This window comes from Dysidea avara, chromosome 7, assembly GCF_963678975.1.
Source record: "Dysidea avara chromosome 7, odDysAvar1.4, whole genome shotgun sequence".
NCBI classification, from domain to species: Eukaryota; Metazoa; Porifera; class Demospongiae; order Dictyoceratida; family Dysideidae; genus Dysidea; species Dysidea avara.
In genome coordinates this window covers 31,703,715-31,724,655 of record NC_089278.1, presented here as the reverse complement: position 1 = coordinate 31,724,655, position 20,941 = coordinate 31,703,715, and the positions used below count along the sequence as shown (strand labels likewise).

General features: G+C 36.0%; 2 protein-coding genes across 11 annotated transcripts; both read right to left on the bottom strand.

Moving 5' to 3' along the window:
* Window positions 1-14,291, bottom strand: LOC136259718 (tyrosine-protein kinase receptor UFO-like). 10 transcript variants are annotated; one of them, XM_066053228.1, is made up of 17 exons: window positions 14,260-14,291; window positions 13,811-13,849; window positions 13,620-13,734; window positions 13,010-13,083; window positions 12,860-12,943; window positions 12,709-12,792; window positions 10,487-10,582; window positions 10,343-10,423; window positions 10,205-10,288; window positions 10,074-10,145; window positions 9,902-10,021; window positions 9,762-9,842; window positions 9,498-9,712; window positions 9,306-9,415; window positions 6,758-6,917; window positions 6,442-6,578; window positions 1-165 (listed from the first exon to the last, which is right to left on the bottom strand). In XM_066053228.1, the coding sequence occupies exons 4-17, from the start codon at window positions 13,050-13,052 to the stop codon at window positions 69-71; spliced, it is 1,464 nt and encodes a 487-aa protein (XP_065909300.1). In that variant the 5' UTR covers window positions 13,053-13,083; window positions 13,620-13,734; window positions 13,811-13,849; window positions 14,260-14,291; the 3' UTR covers window positions 1-68. The 10 variants fall into 10 exon arrangements, with proteins under 10 accessions (XP_065909300.1, XP_065909299.1, XP_065909297.1 ...); XM_066053227.1 differs by lacking the exons at window positions 13,620-13,734; window positions 13,811-13,849; window positions 14,260-14,291 and having other exon boundaries at window positions 13,010-13,118; XM_066053225.1 differs by lacking the exons at window positions 13,620-13,734; window positions 13,811-13,849; window positions 14,260-14,291 and having other exon boundaries at window positions 12,860-13,118.
* LOC136261175 (uncharacterized) lies at window positions 14,237-19,121 on the bottom strand. The gene is made up of 4 exons (XM_066055148.1): window positions 18,988-19,121; window positions 15,936-16,339; window positions 14,725-14,761; window positions 14,237-14,666 (listed from the first exon to the last, which is right to left on the bottom strand). Exons 1-4 carry the CDS (start codon window positions 19,095-19,097, stop codon window positions 14,237-14,239), a joined length of 981 nt encoding a protein of 326 aa, XP_065911220.1. The 5' UTR covers window positions 19,098-19,121.
* Between the last annotated feature and the right edge of the window lie 1,820 nt (window positions 19,122-20,941).

Here is a 20,941-nt window from a genome sequence, read left to right as displayed (position 1 = left end):
TATCTTACTCATCCATTTTAAAATTATTAAATACATTCATACTTATTACAAAGAGAAAACAAGCATTCTTAACTCAATGTACTACCAATCAATGTTTTTACAATTTCCCCAAATGAAGGCCTGTCTGGAGCACTTTCTAGCCATGTTGTTTGAAGCAGGTTATATCTGAAACAAAAATGGCATACATAGATACAAACAAGGATATGGTGACCATGAAAGTACTCAAGCTTCAATCTTTTAAGTAGATTTGTATACAACATCAAAAGTTTTATTTAGCTTCCAAAAGCTTATGTAACTATACTGATAGTTCAGTTTAGACTCAAGTATATTAGTTCTACATTTTCTTCTTAACAGCAAGAAGGAGCTTACACACACACACACATATATATATAATACAGTAAGATAGTATTGTATAGTAGTGCATGAACGAAAGTTCTGAAATTCGAAGGTTCGTTAGTTTAGGAGCATTCGAATGCAAATTCACAACATTTGAATCCTGTATAGGTGGGCACCCAATGTATATAGTTAGGTCATGTGCAATTGAAAGTAGTACAAGACATGACACGTGCCAGGTGTTAAGTTATTTACATGGATGAAACTTGTATTTCGCTATTAGTTAATAGCCTGGTGTCTACAGTCAGGTACATGTGAAGCCAATAATGCTACACGTGCCAGCTCACTCACCAGGTGTAAGATTGATTACAGCGATAAAACTACTACTTCACTACTTTATTGTCTATAACAAAGAGTACTTCAACACGTAAGTGCATAGAATCCTTACAGCAACAGGTCTTGCTCGTTAGATTCAATAAAAACCTTTGATTGTGGGTTTTAAATATTAGAAACATTCAAACAATTCACAGTTTTTCATTCAAACGTTTGAACGCTCAATTCTAGCATTTGTTTATGCACTACTGTATAGTAGGGACCAAAAGATGTGGGCATGGCCCATGAAAAAACATCATCCAAAAAAACCAGCCTTACTTTTTCCTGACGATGATGAGGCAGTATTGGTTAGGTAAAACCTAGCCTTCCGATCAACCCAAAATACTTTCAACAAGTTGCTACGGAATTTTAAAATATATATTAAAACGGAATTTTTACTGACTGACAGAGTAACTGAGTGACTGACTGACTGATTAACTGACTGACTGATACCTTCAGACAAGCGTAACTCAATAACGGCTAAGGCTACGGGCTTGTTTTTTTCATTGTTCAAATTGCTTCAGCTGGACACATTCCTTTTGGCATACTGCAACATGTAAACCTCATAAAATTAATGAGTATAATACAATATATTAAATAATTTCAGTCACTGATTTCTGTGATCTTGAAATTATCTTGAAATTATCTACAGAGCAATCACAAGGGGGTAATTTGTTCCATTTGCTGGGGAAGTAACTAAACTTGTAGGGGTTTACAGTGATTGAAGGCATTACAAATTTTACACTGTTTCCACGAGTGACTACAGATTGAACATAGCTGACAACAAAGCATAATGGATACTCCATTTTCGGACAATGATTGGTAGCTGGGGCACGCAGCACCTTTTCTTTCTTTTGATGCGGTATGTGTGGGTTCACCAGTCATAATAATATTATTTTACAAAACAAAGCTAACAAACAAGTACACAAAAATATTGGAATTTTCAATTAGAGTAGGGACCATAGCACATCGATAAAAAGTACTGAAACAAGCTGGAGTAGTGCACGATTTTAAACAACAGTAAAACAATAAGAAGTGTTATATCCCTACTGTGCATTTCCATTATGGTATGTTGAGCACAGTAGGGATATAACACTATAACACTTCTTATTGCTTTACTGTTATCATGCACTACTCCAGCTTGTTTCAGTGCTTTTATCGATGTGCTATGATCCCTACTCTAGTTAAAAATTCCAATTTTTTTGTGTGTATTTGTATATATATTGTAGCTATAACACACTTCGAGGAACATATATAAACAAAATATATGCATGATTCACTAGAGCACACAGCGCTCAAGTGAGAGTGCTTAGATTTAGTCATATACCGAGTAATCGTGTTATAACTGTTATATTCTATACCTAAGTTGATGAAACAATTAAAATAGCAATTTATAGTCAAACAGCACCTGTTGAAGATCAAAATCAGTAGAAATCCTTGATGGATCATGCGTTTTAGACTTTTAGCAGTGCCATGCCCATCTACTTGTGATAGTGAGTTATCCACGAAGGAGACAAGAATTCATCAAAAATTTTCTTGATCAGGTGAATAATTCTAGGTGCTTGTTATTACAGACTTGTTTACCGTTTAAATAAGGATTTCGTGGAATGTGTGAAATTACATCATATTTGGTAAGCGTAGCCACAAAGCGTGGTATATCAGTTATATACCACAGTTTGCTGTGGTATATCATTTATATACCACAGTGTGGTACTTTTGATCTCCACTACAGGTGTGGTACGTATATATAACATTAGCATGGGCATTAAAAAGTGCCACTTGGTGTTTAACTTGCATATTGCCCGGGGGAATGTGATTTACTCGTGGCTTTGATGCCCAACCAGTTAAAAGATACAATACGCTTCGACCTATTATAAAGAGTGACATGGAGCATATAATTATGGGTTTGGGTGTACAGGCCAGGCTAGACTCAGTGTAGTTGCTATGTTTCAACTAGTTGGCAGTTACAAAATGACAATAATGATAAGTAAAACAATTGTATGGTCAATGCATGAATGCGTATTTCTACCTACCACATGTCAGCCATTGAGCAGACCACGGAACAACACAGAGGATAACTATTTGAATAGGCGAGTAGCTTATAGTCCTAACTTAATACTTACTTACTGTCTCAATAGTGAAGTTAGTAGGCTTAATATAGTACACATACTCAAAGTCGCCATTTTTCTGGCGCTGTGTGTAAAGCGTAATCAAATGATACGGTAGTATCGTTTAAGTACAGATCCCCTCAAAAATGACAAGCGATGCCTAACATTCTGCCTTCAAAAATCATCCTAGAGACATCTTAGGAATGAAAATCACCTTTATAGATAATATTAGTCCATCTAACATCAAACACTGCATTAAAAACAGAAAACACTAATAGGCAGCTGGATATAGAATTTAAATTTTTTTTGCTAAAGATCAGATTTCTGCCTGCCTGCCTGCCTGCCTGCCTGCCTGCCTGCCTGCCTGCCTGCCTGCCTGCCTGCCTGCCTGCCTGCCTGCCTGCCTGCCTGCCTGCCTGCCTGCCTGCCTGCCTGCCTGCCTGCCTGCCTGCCTGCCTGCCTGCCTGCCTGCCTGCCTGCCTGCCTGCCTGCCTGCCTGCCTGCCTACAGTTGCAAGCCTAGAGGCCAAACAAAGCAGCCCATGGCCACCATTTTACGCTACAATAGCACTTTTGGGGTTCTGATGAGTTTGTACCCTCTTTGCCTTGTCTTTTATTTTATCTTCAATTGGGCTAATCGTTTTCTTGTTGTTGCAATAAAACCACGTCAAGGCGTTAATTTTCCCTATCAACACTTTCCTTGAGTAACATATTTAGATGCAAACTTATTTAAATGCTTATACTCAGAAGATACCTGTAACTTCACGATAGGTTCGGTGCCATGCTTATTGCGAACTTGGTTGAATAGTAATGATCAATCACTGAGATCACATAATCTATAATGATGACACACCCCATTATTACTGGCCTAGTTGTATTCACAATGCTAGCACAACAAAAATATGAAATATAATGGTACACCCCCTGGCTGACTTGAGACACTCTAATACAGCAGTCACCCTAATAGTACAGTCACACATGTATAGCTGTATGCAATAACAAAATGCCAAACAAAAAAAAAGTAGTGGAGTGAATGATGTATTACAGCATAGCTCGGTGGGAAAATCCCTACTTTGGCATTGAACAAAATGATTGTCATAATTATGCCAATGTAGGGATTTTCCCACCGAGCTGTGCTGTATTACCATAATTCAGTTCTTACTTCACTACTTTTTATCGCTTGGATCCCTACTTCATTTTAAAACTTTAATAGACTATGACATATATCAATAATGTTCTACTGGCTATTAGCCCACGCTATTAAACCACTATCGATCGTGATGATATACTGATGTATAAAAGGAACAGGGTGAGTGCTCTGTAGTTATTTCACCTTTCAGGTGAGTGTGCTTATATCACTTATACCATGACTGTGTTGGTATATACCCTAAGCCCTCGGACCTGCGGCCCTTGTGTTTCGGGGTGTATATAATCAGAAAAATCCCTCACAGCCATGGTATAACTATTAAATAGATAATTAAGACACATGATATTGTGTTGTTCAGCCAATGAATTCCACAGTGGGTATATGACAGACAAGTGTATATTATGCAGAACCAACAAATGCATAATAATAGCACATAGTAATACTACAGTAAAAAGTATACTATTTTTGTGGTAAAACTTCTGAGTCACCATCCCCAATTTGAGTTAAACTTCATGCACTGTAAGCAGTGGAAAGGAGGGGGCAGCTGAAGGCCCTTTTAAGGGGTGGGCTTAGCCCCATTCTTATAATTGGATCTTGCTGAAATTTCATGGATTGGAGCCACATAAAGATTGATACACTCTAATAGAACATTCAAATACCCGGATAGAGCAGCTACCATCTCATAAAACGTGTTCTTAAACAGTAACCTTAACATGAAAAAAGAGGATTTTGTCTTTACAACAGGGATCGTATCCTCCCTTTTATCAAGTCTTTATAGCTTATAAAAGCTGTATACTGTAGCATTAACACTAAAGAAGAAACTTTGTTTCATTTTCTGCTGTTTTAAATATTTATGGCTAGATAAGTTGGAAATGCTGCAAATTTTACCTATAAATTAGCAAGTAGAAGGAATTTTAAGTTTGATTAGGGATCATAGAAATAAAAAGTGAGAAAGGCCACATAAACCTACAGATAGGACGTTTAATCTAATTCAGTCTAAGTAGCTATACTGAAAAAAAGGAAGTTGCAAATATACTATTGGAAATATCACTCATGGATATAGACTGAATAACGGATTAAATGTCCACTAGTATATCTGTAGCCTCCTTTAATTGTTTCCCTTCTATGATCCCTGATTTTTCCTTGTATTTGTTAATTTACTTTTAACATAACTTTGACTGGTGACCACTTCAAAGGTGCCAGACACTAATCCAGAGAGAATTTCTGAGGTTTCCAGAACTGGTCAAGTATATTCCGTTTATTTGCAAAGGTATCAAAATTTCAGAATAAAAATACTCTAATAGAGCAGTCAACTGATTTGATTGGTATTCAGCAAAAGTCATTCTTCCTTTGAATATAACACACATAAGTGCAAACAAGTACTAGTATACCATACCTACATGACACAAAACTACAATTCTATTACACATAAAAGGAAAGGCAAACACAATGGTCTACTCAAGTATGTCGATTTAAACATAGACAAGAAATATAGATGGAGTTGAAAAGGTGCTGTTGAGCTGATGTAACTCCACCTAGTGGAAGCACTGTACTACACTGAAAATGCTTCATAGTTCTAGAAAGATTGTAATTATACAGGTTAGCAAAATGACTGCCACAACATGTATTGTGTGAATGCTGGCACCCTACAGCAACAGGATGGTCCCATTGTTTGCTCATAATAACAAAACACAGCAGCTACAGTTTGCAGTTGTACGATGTTAGATATGGGTAGCCTGTTCAACCCTCTATGGTGGACAAACATGATCTAATTTCCATAGTGATTTTGTAATGTTACTCCGTTAGTGCATTTTTAAAAGTTATTTAGTTTACCTGTATCACAAGGTAAAAATAGTCTAAAATCATATCTCAGAGTGTATAAGCCTGAAATTATTCCTAGGGGCATACCCCCAGCATGTCTGTTGCATCATTCAAATTTCACATGGCTCCACCTCTAAACTCTTTAGCCTGCTTCTGACACTACATGTGCAGCAGAAACAAGCATAAGCAGCCTAAATCAATCAATTCCCAACATATTATATGTTTAAAATGCTAGTTTTAGAAATTTTTTGGTGAAAATTGTTACCAGACTAGTAACCAAAATTCCTGGAGCCACCCTTGACACATCATTAACTTACCTTTGCATCTGAACGTGCTCCCCAACTATTGATTACCGAAAAGTGAAGTCACCAATATGCTTCACTTTTAACTACGTTCAGCCCATTACAGGATTACAGTACTTATTATAATCAATCCAGTCACTATGGAAATATGGACAATTTTTGTTATTGATATGATAGTTAGCAGAGGGAAACCACAATGTGCTACTGCAAATCAACACTTGACACTGTCACTGTACAGACATGATATGCAAAGGAGGACAAAAGTAAGTCCATGATGCATGCATTGTACATACTGCAGTATGCCAACAGGCTGAAGCAATGAAGCAATGTCTACATAGATACACGTAATATATACTTACAATTTCTGTGAACAAAGGATCGGTTTATCCAACCTTTTGCCATGTTTTAGAACAGTAATCACATTACCATTATCTAGTCCAGGGTATGGTATTCTACCAAGTGAGAAAATTTCCCAACATGTGACTCCATATGACCACTATAAAGGTATGTAAATAGCAAATGAACTTGAACACTATACACGAAATAAACTAAACTAAGTTATGTATTATATAGAAAACAGTTTTAGCAATAAATACCTGCATGCTTGGTTAGATACTGTGCACACTATCTAAATGTTTTGTGTTGGCTTTCTTTACTGGATGAGGTGTAACTTACCACATCAGTCTTTTCATCAAAGTATCCATCCAGTAGTGATTCTAATGCCATCCATTTTACAGGTAATGTGGTATGTTTCTCTATTCTGTAATATTCAGTGCTGTATATGTCTCTAGTTAGGCCAAAATCTGCCACTCTGACATTTAGATTCACATCGACCCTACACAAATAATCATATTACATTCTAAGTAGCTAGCCACATGAGTGTGAGTGTGAACTCATCTTGGTTTATCACACACACACACACACACACACACACACACACACACACACACACACACACACACACACACACACACACACACACACACACACACACACACACACACACACACACACACACACACACACACACACACACACACACACACACACACACACACACACACACACACACACACACACACACACACACACACACACACACACACACACACACACACACACACACACACACACACACACACACACACACACACACACACACACAAACACACACACACACACAAACACACACACAAAACACACACACACATAAACACACACAGCATGACAAATAATTAATTTGCATAGACTCGTATTCACCCAATGTACTGAGTGATTAGCATTGAAGTAAAATATTGAACTTGAAGTTGAAACCACAACCTAATGTTTGTGTGAGTAGTATACGTATCAGTTTGTGCAGACATGCTAGCACATTATACTGGTGTACAACAAAGTTAGTTTTTTCCTAATCCTGTGTAGATACGTATTAGTGAAACATTAATATTCTAGGTTATTGCACAACTTCTTGCTTTAGTTTATTACGGTAAACTTCACTGAAGATATGCATGTTTGTGCAATTCCAAAATCAAACATTACTCAATAATAGGGATAAGTCTTTTCACATCTATATCTATTTCCAGCAATTCTATTAGTATACTGTACAGCGCAATAATTTGACGGGGGGGAAATTTTGACAAATTCTTTATCTCTTTGAATATTGATGAGGAAATATTGACAAATGTCCTGCACTGTGTGTGCGTGTGTGTTTGTGCGTGTGTTTGTGTGTGTGTGTGCGTGTGCGTGTGTGTGTGGCAACATTCAAAATCACAGAAGTGGCACTGTATTGATTATGTGATCATTAAAAAGGATTAAAGAAGATGTCTAGATGTGTCTGTGATGCGTGGAGCTGGTTGTAATAGTTATCACAGGTTATTGGGGCAAAGATCTTAGTTGGTAGGAAGAAGTATTTTAGGAGACCACTTGCGCAAACTAGGAAGAAATGGAATATTTCTTGTCTTCAGGATGGTGTTATTGATGATCAAGGAGAGTTGACAGCTAAGGGTAGGTATTCAATGTCTGTGAATGAGCAGTTGGAGGCACACTGGAATGAGCATAATGATATTCATGAGAAATGGAATGTTATGAAGTCTGAATGTGTAAGGCAGCTGAAACAGAACTAGGTCTCTCAAGTAGTAGACAACCTGACTGGTTTAGAGATAGTTCTACTGAGGTAAGGCCTTTACTTGAGGAGAGGAATAGAATGTATAGCTTGTGGTTGAGTACAAAACAAGAGAGAGATAAACACAAGTTGCTGCTACTCGTAGAGCTGCACAACAAGCTATAAGGTTGGTTAAGGAGAAATGGTTTCTATGTAAGGCAGAGGAAGCAGAGAGAGGAAGGCATAAAGGTCTTCGTGCGTGTGTTGTGTGTTGTGTGTTGTGTGTTGTGTGTTGTGTGTGTGTGTGTGTGTGTGTGTGTGTGTGTGTGTGTGTGTGTGTGTGTGTGTGTGTGTGTGTGTGTGTGTACATGTGTCACATACAGTACATCAAGAGAAAGAAATGATTATACTTTTAAGGCACTAGAACATAAAAAGAAAGATGCTGGAGCTTCTGTTGTATGTGCCACATGAATGCATACCTGCACAAGCATAAAATTATATAATTTACATGTACATACCAAATGATTTTTGTTTGTAGCAATGCTTTAATACATTCAACATATATACATAACATTGTGTGATCATAGCTATTATGCTCTATCTTTAAGGATACAGTGTAGCCACTGTTCTAATGTGGCAACTATTACAGGTGCGGTGTTAACAAAGGAAATACGGTATTCCATATAAATGCTGCCCTTGAATAAATGCTATGGCTATAATTTGAATCCATGGTCCTTGATTTTTCTAAGGAATTTTCTGAGTTAGGAAGGTGAGGTAGACAATCCAGCAGCATTATTCAGTAGTATTCTCAGTAAGGAAAAGAATCTACAGTGTGTATCTAGAAGTAATACCTTTTATCTGCCATTTCTTTTAGTGCACATCACAGTGAAATGCACTAGAGCTACTGTACTAAACGTCTAAACATGAAGTAAGTCCATACTTTCCTTATAACAACAATTTTTGTTTGCTTTACTGAGTGGTGGCTGCAGTTTAAGAGCTACCTATAATATAAATGCTGCCTTTGAATAGTGGTCCCCCTTAAATAGCAGCCACACTGATTTTTGACACTAGGCTGCAGCATTTAACCAAGTAAATACAGCATATGTATACAGTAAACGTACATACATGCAATTCCTAGCTGCAAGGTCTCGATGGACAAATCTCTTGTCTGACAGATATTCCATTCCCTTTGCTATGTCTGTACACATCCTTATAAGTCCACACTCATCAATGTTCTATAAGTGTATGAATCATAACAAAAGACATGCGGCTTAATTTACAGATCATAGTATGGTTGTCTAGAGCATTATTGCATACCTCTGGAAAATCATGAGTATTTGTTGGCTCTACTCTGTTCTTTCTTAAGAAACCCCTCAAGTCACCATTAGGCATATATGGTAGGATCACTTTGAACATATCATCATCACTGGAGTCCACACATACTCCTAACAACTGTAACACATTGGGGTGACTGAAATTCTTCATGATAGCTGTCTCTGCTACAAGTTCTTTTAAAGAATCTAATCTGGAGGCTATAAGTCATTGAAATATCTCCATCTGTGATGTGATTCAATGACTCACATTTAATAGTTTTAATAGCAATTGGTGTAACTGATCCATCTGATTCAACAAGCTCTCCTTTGTGGACAATGCCAAATGCTCCTACATACAATTCAAATGGTAACTGGGTTGCCTTCAGTTTTAGTCGACTAGTGACTGACCTTTTCCAAGGGAGTGTTGCTTGTTAATAAACTCCATAGGAATCAGTACATCACAAAACTTCACTTTAATATATCTCAAAATGTTACATACATCTATAGTAGGCATTGTATCATAAGTATCTGTGAATAAGATGAGCATGAAGATGTGGATAAATACATTTATGTATCTTACCTTCTACTAGTGATGGGTTTGAGCAGGTATGTAATGATTCCACTGTATACATCCTGTGCTCTCTGTAATGATCTATAAACACAATGGCATGCCGGTATGGAGGCAGTGCTATATTACATGCTTACACATACCGTACACTGGCAATGACTGACACAGATTTGTTAAAGATTGGATTGTTTCACTTGTAGCAGTTATTTCATCTTCTCTTAACTGACCTATGAACAAACAAGCCATGCTTAATTAAACACCTATGTACAGTATGTAGCTACCATTTGCTGGTAATGATTGACAAAGAATTGAACAAGTGTGTATTGTTTTAGTTGTCGACATTGTTTCTTCTGTAAGTTGTTCTGTGAACAGAATTATAAGATTACGAATCCATGCATGAAGATTTTGTTGAATACTTGACATACCCGAGGACATACCATCTACTGGAAATGACTGACCAGGAATGGAAGAGGTGCCCATAAAGTCTTCTGTAGTGGACATTCTGCATTTTCCATAATCACCTATACGTATATATATATAATGAGACATGCCGACTATGAATATTTTCTTATGCATGACCTCGATCATTAAGACAGCAAGACTCACTTGCGTACAAGAATTAATACAAAACACAAGCGTATGCCCCAATAACCAAACACTCGCAGCCTGTCGCGCAATCCAATTTTAAACCGCAAACTAGCTATCTTACATTTTTGTACCTCAGTACTTGTTCCAATCTCTTGGCACTGGGCACTGTAGACGGACACTGTTCGTCGTTTGCCTTCTTTGAAGACTGAAGTGAATCCACACTAAAGACTCACTGAGATGATTTTTGTACGAAATGGACTTGTAATGCTTCCACGTTCATACAGGGATGTTTTTTCTCGTTACGTTAGCTACTGCAGACGTAGACTACGCGCCTCTAAATATAATTATTATCTTTTTTAATGTGCGTGCAATTACTGTACTTTATTAAGACTTAATGTTTAACATGTGATAGCTACAGTCTATCACCACCAGACTACTACTACTACATAATATTTTTTCTACTGCATTTCCTGAATTCAAGAAAGATATAGCTGTAGCTACACAAGACCATAGCTAGCTAGACTGTATCCAGTGAATTATGTACTAGCTTTTGTGTGGTCAGTGTAGATCACAACAACATAGCTATAGTGTAGCTAAAGTAACTATCTTCAGTGCATCTTCATGTTGCATGTAGCCATTACTCTACAATGAAACTCTTATAATGTCCCTTTCTTGCAGTTGCTAACAGTGTATACATAGCCATATGATTAATTGACTAGCAGACAGCACTCAAACACGTGATTAAACTACATCTAACAAACATCCAGCATGGTGGTCCCAAGAAAATGTACACTATTATAACTAATGCAAGCATACGCACTCTCACACAACACATAATTATAGCAACACATGTACACATGTACAATACACGCACATGGACATACATTACATATCAAATACACACATTAACATATATACATACACATATTTCCCTTACTCGTTGTCAAACACAGGTCATGTACACATGACCTTCCAAAATGGAAAGAAGAGATAATTATAAAGATGGACCAGGTTATATATTATATAGGCAGTGCATGGTCATGACTTAGCCTCATGGAACACAAGATTGATGCAGTGATGCTCCAGAAGTCTTTTATGTGTAAAGCTCAACATGCTGCTTCTAACCTAAATGCAAACTTTAGGTGTTACAGGAAGCTTGCAAAAGCAGGGACAGATTGGTGTGTGACAAGTGATATTATCAGACAGTATGGAAAACTGTAATCCAACTTCATGATCATTGTGAGTGCTAAGCAACTAAATAGCATTACCCAGATGTCGATGAGGTGAAGATGAAAGAGTTGAAAAACGCTGACCTTACCCCACCACACACATGACAAGCATTTTGGTGTATTCAAAATCAATTGTTCATTTTATGAAAAAATGCCTGTGGAAACAGTTTAACCGTAAAACACTACGCCCCAGGAAGTAAATAACCAATACTGATAGTGACTAATAGAGCTAATATCTGGTGTTGTCAAGAACGAGTAAATATAACTAATTTTAAATCAAATCATTGACCTTTGTTGTACATACGTATGGTCTAACTATTATATCCCTAATGATGCCTTGTACACAAGAACGATTGATTTCATTATTTCCCCATTGCCAAATTAAACTAGGCCTGAGTCAAATATACTCAAAATTTTGCCCAAAATGCTTTCAGAATTTTCCGAATTTTTAAAACCTATTATGCTCTACAGGTGTTCCATTATGCTCCTAGGTTAACAACATTTCTTACAATAATCTTAATCAGTGGATGCTCTATTAGAGTATTTCACTAACAAAGTGATTAGAGAGTATCGATCTAAGGAGCTGCATTTGAGTGCTCTATTGCAGTTTGCAGTTTCCACTGACTGCTCTATTAGAAACTATATTTAATGTAATTAAGCTCCATTGTTTGAAATATCCATCTAATATGCTAGCATTATGCTGGAATAGCACTCCAGCCTACTATGCTGGCATATTTGATGCCTGTTGCCGTTGAGTATTTTATACCAGTTACTTGTACTTTTGTGAATGCACTTATTTTACAGCAAAACTGTTTTGCATGAGTATTTACCATGTACTGAGAGTGGCTGACAAAGATTTGAGTAGGAATGCCTTGCTTGCTTATTAGTGGACCTTATTTCTTCCCTATAGTAATCTAAAGAAATATGCATGTGATTGCAGAACCATAAAGATTTTAAATACCATGCAAGCAGTATACATACCATTTACTGGTATCGAATGACAAGGATTTGAGCTGGCACATATCGTTCCTTCTGTACTGGAAATTCTGAATTCTCTAAAATTCTCTATGGATAATAACATAGCTATATATGCATAGGATCTATGAAGTACGTACACCATCCCATATTTACCCTTTTCTGGTAATGACTGTGAAGGATTTGAGCAGGCATGCATTGTCTTGGTTTGTCCATATCCACACTTGTGTCTAAACATGATACAACACATTAAAACACCTTAAGAGTAATTTATTTGCATATAGCAACTTTTTAAAACATAATTATAGGAATTACGTATATTAAATCCAGGAAAGACATGCTGAATTTTTATGTGACTAGCTACTAACTATATATGTACATAAAACAATAAGTTTTTATTCCCAGAGGCAATTTGAAACTATGTAGAGGAAAATGTTGCAACATCACTGACGTTTTTGATATAATTACTAATAAAATCGTAAATCTGTAATCTGGTGAACATGTAATAGCAAGCTTTTTAGAAAAAAAATATTGATGAGTATGCAATCTTTTGTTGGGTAAGTATACAAGCAACCATGATTGAATGTATGAAACATTCAAACCACTTTATGTACTTTTAGTATGCGTTGACAGCAATTACAGGGATGAATAGTTATCACTCATTTAATATGTACATTGTATATTCGAATTTATTTTCATAGTGAAAATTCACTTCATCACATTGGACTTTGATGGATGACTAAACACTTAACTGTTATAAACATACCTGAATTTTCTAGAAGTTATTATTTTTAATAAGATTATTCCAACTATTACAAAAATAACCACCAGTAATGCAGCAATTCCAACACTAATTACCACAATATATGTGACCGGTAGACCTATAAAGTAAAATAGTTAATTATATAGGTATTACTAATGGTATTACTAATGGTATTATAGCAGTGTTATACTTACCAGTTCCTTCTGAAGTGGACAAGGTCAACGTGTCATCAGCTAAAGAATAATAATACTATAGCACTTTCATGGAAATACTACATAATTTCAACTCAAATACTGTATATATTCATAGTCTGTTTACATTTATCAAAGCCCTAAATAATGACTATGTATGTAACATCAAAGAGAAAAATTTCCCCTCTATTGAATAAATAACAACAACTTTATTATGTTGACAAAGCAATTGTACCTAGCCATCTTTATCCGATATTAAGTGAGTAAGCACATGAGATATTCAAATTTTTAAAAATCTCATAACTCATCACTTGTGTACCGTTTAAAGCCCTGTTTAGCAGCTATATAAATGTTAGTCAGAGAATGATGGCTTAGCTGTATGCATGAGTACAAACAGATGGTATGTAATATTAAGGCATGATGGAAAAATCAACACATCATGTTCAACTCACTGAGGTTAGTGCACAACTTGTCTGAAACAAACTCTGGTAGCACAGTGTAGTATGTAGAAGTATTAAAACAATCAGAATTATCTATAAGCACACGCAAATCTGGAATGAGATCAAAAACCTTGTCATCCAAAATGTTACGACACTCTTCAACTTCAGCATTAATTCTTGAACACGTCTCAGGACAAATTGGGATTAGTTTAGAAGTGTTAAAATCACAACTTGGAAATAGGTATGCACAAAGCAACACAGAAAAAAGTGTTCCACTGCAGAAATTGGTGTCTTGAAGGCCTTGAGTTATTGTTACGATGTTTATCAAAAAGTTTGAAGTAACTTTTGTGACATTTGGAGCATAATAGGGTGCAGATAGCATACTGTAGCACTTGTGGTCACTTGGAAGAGGGACACAGCTGTAAGATATAGGCCAACATGATGAACTGTGTAGATTATGTATTACCATGATCAAACCTTATTCCAATCGAATCTTGTACAGAATGTGTAGAATCTACAGTGATCAAATCAATAATTTCAGCATTACATAGTATAGTAAGTAGAATAAAAACTGCTCAGCTAAAATGGATCCACTAAAAATATTTATTTCCAAACTAGTGGCAAAGAAATTGTGATAATTTTAATGGTTCAAGGCATGCAATATTAGGATATTGATATGCTACCCGTCATCCCTGAGTATACCCGTCATCCCTGAGTATACCTGTCATCCCTGAGTATACCCGTCATCCCTTAGTATGCTTTCTATACATAAACTTATAATGTTCATGATGTTAGGACATCACAAGAAAAACATATATAATCATAACATGCAATCAATGAAACACATTTAGGAACACAAAATGTAGTCAGTACATTTTCGCCTTCAACATGCATCTATGTGTCTACATGTGTATGTCTATCATTGATACTGTAGAAGATGAAATATAAGCTGTATTGGATTTTCACATCATAATCATATCAAATATCACAAACTTAGCTAGATAACTGATACAGCACAGTTGAATGATTGCAGTAATGAGATATGCAGCTATATGTACAACTTGTATGTTTACTATGATCTTTACATGGTAAATATATGTATAGACATGCATTAGTGGGTTTTCAGAGATACTGCACTCCAACATTGGCAAGTGTAACTTACATTTAAAACATAGTTATGTATGTTTATGTATTCTGTATGCAGACAAAGCACAATGAATTGTTTCCATCGCCTCAAATTTCTTTATTAGTCTGTACTATGACTATATAATTTTAAATACATTTTAACTCATTACACCATAATAATTATTGGTATACAAATTGAATACAGTAAGTAAATGCATGAACCCAAACTTTACTCTAAACTACAGTATGACAAACTGAGTTATTTTGCATCTTTCTGTTGTTATGCATAATGAAACTGCAAACAGGCATGCATTCTATACTTTATATGTAAGAGAGAGAGTACAAGTCAATATAACCCTCAGTCTTAAGTAGACACAAAAAGCATTGTTGCTATTATAGCAGTGGCAAAGCAACATGTTATAAAATGATAAACATCAAATTGAAACTATGCTCAAATTAAACTGAAACCACCTATTTTTAAAGTAACACAATTATATACAGCAAATGTACAATTATACATCACGTATACAGCTAGTAACATGCATGGTGTGATAAGTACATACCTTCAGTACGTACACAGTAAGGACTAACAGGAATGTTCCCGGCTGCTCCATAGTACCTACTAACACATGTACCATCAGGTGGCTCAATTCCATGAAACATAATTTCAGTGGCTATTCTATTTAGCAGGGTAGTATAGTTATGGTCTCCATTCAGTCTGTGACAACTTTCATCACACTCTGTTATGATATCACCAGTTAATGGATCACACAGTGGGTAGTAGTAGTAACAAAGGTGACGTTGTAATGTGTCCAGACTCACTTCATCAGAAACATTAGTTAGAATGGTGACCTTAACAGATTCCAATACAGTTCTAAGCGTATCATTGGTTGTTCCCAGCCAGAAAGATGCATTGGTATAATATTGTTGACAAAACTTAGGTATGTTGCTATATGATACTGAACAGCTAGAGGGAGGAAGGTAACGTTACTAAATGCACTCTCCCACACAGTGAATGAGATAGATGTTGTGACAGTTGAAAAAAAACATATTAAAAGCTGTCATCAACTACATACATGATGGCGGTAGCCATACAACAAACCAATAGCATTTTACTAACACAGTTCCTTATATAGGCTATTTTTTCTGAATAAAATCCTCACTGTTACTTAAAAATTGCTAGCTTGAATAACAGGTATGCACTCAAGTGGTGCATGAAGATAATATGATATGGTACATGATATGTATAGGGAGGAATTAGAAAGTGAAATTGCTTTGTATATAGAATGCAGGTGCATTCTCTTAGATGTTGTTTTGTCATCTCCACAGTCTGGGAATGTCACCTCCCTTAATAGTAGTTGTGTACACGTGGCACATGTTAGCATTTGACAATTAACAACATACCTTAGCATTAATTTTGCTCAACAAAAGCACAGGTTGCCATTTAATATACTCTAACAGTAGATAGGCAATGACTCAGATTGCAGATTGGCAAACATTAAATTTACTGAGTATAGCTAAAAACTCCTGGTAGATATCAGAAACTTGAGATGTGTTGTGTACAATTTGCTAGCTATGTCTGCAAATTAATATCCTGTAGCTATCCTGTATCATCATGCAACAGATTATAACCATCAGCTATACAGATATTTAGTCTTGCCGAGTAAATCTTGATCACGATCACTTGAAAACATTTCAGCTTTAATTAATTGAGCTGCAATTCGTATGCCACAATGAAGATTTTTTACCAAGCATTAAGGATAACACCAAAGAGCAAGATAAGACCACCAGTTTGAAATTCTATGAATCCCCTCTAAAAAATTGCTTTAGCATTTTGAATATTGGATGAGGAAGAAAATTACAATGATATTATGATAATATTAATTCATGTTTACAATGGTTCATGTTCCTGTTACATTAAAAACAATTCCAGTTTTATTTTGCAGGCAAATTATAATGCATTAACCGCAATTTTTTTTTGGCCAAGGCTATTAACACCAATCGTCAGTGTCAATAAACACCATCTAAAGCTATTGGCAAAAACTTATACAAAAAATGTAGAAAAACAAAAACAAAAATTGCACTAATGCTCTAGTCCACCATGTTAACCATTCAACTATCGCTATATACCAGGTATCGACCAAAAGGATGTGAAAACCAGTGAAGAAGAAACAAAGGCTGAACCTGACCCTAATGCTAACACTCAAGTTTGCATGCTTGTTAAGTATGATGATGTCTTTCACTGTATGTGTGAAGTAAAGTTCTGATGAGTTAGAGGCGAGCTAGGGTTGGCCCTGTTTTGCTCCCTAATGCTAGCTTGCTCCAAACTCACCCAAAGCTTACCTTTATACAACTAGTGTGTTTAATTTGATGCTTGGGTTGCGTCAATAGCTTTTAGTGGTGCTTATTGACACTGACGATCAGTGTCATTAGCTACTGCATTTTTTTCTATGCATACCATGTACTTATAAGAAATGCGTCAAGAGAATTGAACAACAGCGTATAAACACATACATGTAACTTAGAATACATGTAACAATGACAATGATAATGTCAATTACATGTACAATATAATTACAGGAGTCTAGTCTCAGGGTTACCAAGCTACTAAAAAATAAGAAGACAAAAAAAATTAACTACTTTTAAAACTAAATATTATCAACCAATCACATGATGCTTAAGCCTGAGAGTTAAACATCTTGTACAAACAGGAGAGAGCAACACGAGCTACCTGCTGAAGTATGCAACGTATTGTATTCTTCAGTTGATGGCATACATCGCTAAGCTTTGTAACGGTTACTGGCATGAAATGGCCTAGACAGCCAACTTCAACTGTCACAAGATCAACCAAAAATCCAGCATGTTGAAGGTCCAGCAGTAATGAACCATAGTGATCTTCTTTACGGTTACTTGCAGCCAAAAAGTGACACTGAGTATTAGTAACCACAGTTCTATAGCATGATGGAATCTATGGAAACTAGCACGAGATCAGGTCTGCTTAAAATAGATGTGATATGAGGTGGAATAGTACTTAGGGAACTAACACTAGCCTGGTAGCCAGGTAGATCAGTATAAGCTTATAACAAGGATTTATTCAATTTCACTTGATCAAGGGAGGTATATACACTTGGCATCGTAACTCCAGGTTTTTTGTACAGAATGTAAAAAAAGATTTACCACAGCAGTTGTAGGCTGAGTAGAGTGACAAAGGGTACACACTGGACTAACGATTATATTCCAGCAAGCCAGATTCAATGGTGTTGGTAAGATGTCACAACCAGCTTAAAGAAAGTTGCTTTTCAGGTAAACCATACATTAGTTTTTTTCCACAGGGAACATTCTTGTTCTAGAGTAACTAGCTATACATGGTCCAGAAATTTATTCTGCACAGTCAACGATTTGAAAGTAGAATTCCAATAATCAACATGAGAGGAACATAATATAAAAGCACTGCAAACACAATAATATTGTAGTAAGCTATAGCTATGTACGAGTGCATGGCTAGCTATTGAAACTTGCCTTTCTCTACACAAAATCACTAGCTATATAGCTAGTCACTTGCAGTCTCCCAAAATAATGAGCGATTATAACTATAGCTATAGCTGTCAGGCTTACTTGCTCAAAGATGACTGCTCCGGTTCAGTTAGATGATTGCCACTTGTGATAACAGTACTAACGAGAGAAACGATCAAAATTCCAGAAGGCAATGGTTTCATGTCAGACATTGACAAGGTTGTTCTAGCTGTATTATCGCGTTATCCAATCTGATCCCTTGCAAAACAGATGTGTTCAATATAATATGATATGTATATCAAGTACTGTACACGGATACTTTCTAAAGATGTATCACGTTGTACGTCACGTGGTCATATAGACTTATGTTATGGATTCACTACCAGAGAAGTATGCCATGAAACGTTTATGATTTTTCCATGAAATGTTAAATCTCCCCTATGAAATGTACCATGAAAGTCGATTCAGGTTATACCATGGGTTGTTTCATGGGCCATGAAATACATCTATTGATCAGATTATCATGGTAATTTCATGGTATTGCAGAGATTTCATGCATGGGTGCAGTACCCATGAAAGGCTCTAGATCTTCTACATGTCAAGTTACATCTGGTGTTCCACAAGGTTCCGTACTTGGTCCTGTGTTGTTCCTAATTTACATTAACGATATTGTAACAAACATCAAGAGTGAAATTAGATTATTTGCTGACGACATTCTACTCTTTAAAACTATAGCTACGCCCAACGATCACAGAATACTGCAAAATGACTTAGATTCCTTAACACAATGGGCTAGCAACTGGCTGATGGAATTTAACATTCCCAAATGCAATATTTTACAATTTACAACCCACCACAGTAAAAGCACTTTTACATATAAAATGTCTAATATTCCATTGAATATTGTATCAGAGCACACCTATCTTGGTATCCGCCTCCATCATACACTATCATGGGAACCTCATGTTAACTATATTTGTGGAAAGGCAAACCGTCTTCTTGGATTTCTGAAAAGGAATTTATATAATGCCCCAATACAAATCAAAGAACACTTATACAAACAATTATTGTTACCTTCTATTGAATACTGCTCAGCTATCTGGGATCCTTATCACCAAACAACAGTTAGCAAATTAGAAATGATCCAACACCGAGCTGCAAGATTTGTTCTTAATAAACCATGGCACAGATCCAGTCAACAACACAGTATTACAGATATGCTTAATTACCTTCAATGGCCAAGTTTAAAAAGTAGGAGAAGAAATGCTAGACTTATATTATTATTCAAGATTGTAAGAAACTTACTGGTGCTACCAAACCATTGTTTACCCCAGCCAACCCCTGTATCATATACTCGTGCCAATAATCCCCTCAAATTTGCACAGCTGCAATCCAGAATTGATTTATATAAGTATTCTTTTCTGCCAAGAACAATTATTGATTGGAATAACTTGAAAATTGACAACATCAACACAATTAACCTTGACACTTTTAAGAACATTATAGATAAGCTAAACAATTTGTGATTTGTAATGCACATTAGCGTGTTGCCCCTGGTGGGCTTTGCTAATTAATAATAAATAAATAAATAAATAATGAAACGTTAAAATTCATGGGATAAACCATAGATATTTTCATGGGTATTTCATGGTTATTTTCATGTAAATTCCATGCACTGTATCTGGTAGTGATTGTCAAGTACAATGACGTAATGATCTACATCGATAGTGTTGAGTTCATTGTTTATTGCTGGTACTTATTTATTCATTTTTATTTGTTTAACCATGCATAAGGGTAAGATAATTACAAAAGGCAAATGCCTATAGGAGTAACACCTACAAAAACACAAGATACAAAAACAAACATTACAAGCACATTAGTACAATACAGAACAAATAGCTAAATACTGTAGCAAGAGAAAATAACCACTAAAGTGTTATAAAAATTTATGCAACTCCTGTCTAAAATGAGACTGATGAGGAGGAGAGAGAATATCATGTGGGACAGAATTCCATAAAAAGATACCATTAACAAAAAAAGAAAGTTTACTGATGAC

Coding starts and splice junctions, on each gene's coding strand:
- LOC136261175 (XM_066055148.1), bottom strand. CDS start 19,097: ATGTCTGACATGAAACCATTGCCTTCTGGAATTTTGATCGTTTCTCTC. Junction 16,340..18,987: donor GAGCAGTCATCTTTGAGCAA/GTAAGCCTGACA, acceptor TCCTCCCTCTAG/CTGTTCAGTATCATATAGCA. Junction 14,667..14,724: donor CAAGATTCGATTGGAATAAG/GTTTGATCATGG, acceptor TATATCTTACAG/CTGTGTCCCTCTTCCAAGTG.
- LOC136259718 (XM_066053225.1), bottom strand. CDS start 13,103: ATGTGTTGTATCATGTTTAGACACAAGTGTGGATATGGACAAACCAAG. Junction 10,424..10,486: donor AGTAGATGGTATGTCCTCGG/GTATGTCAAGTA, acceptor TTCTGTTCACAG/AACAACTTACAGAAGAAACA. Junction 10,146..10,204: donor TCAGTCATTGCCAGTGTACG/GTATGTGTAAGC, acceptor TTGTGTTTATAG/ATCATTACAGAGAGCACAGG.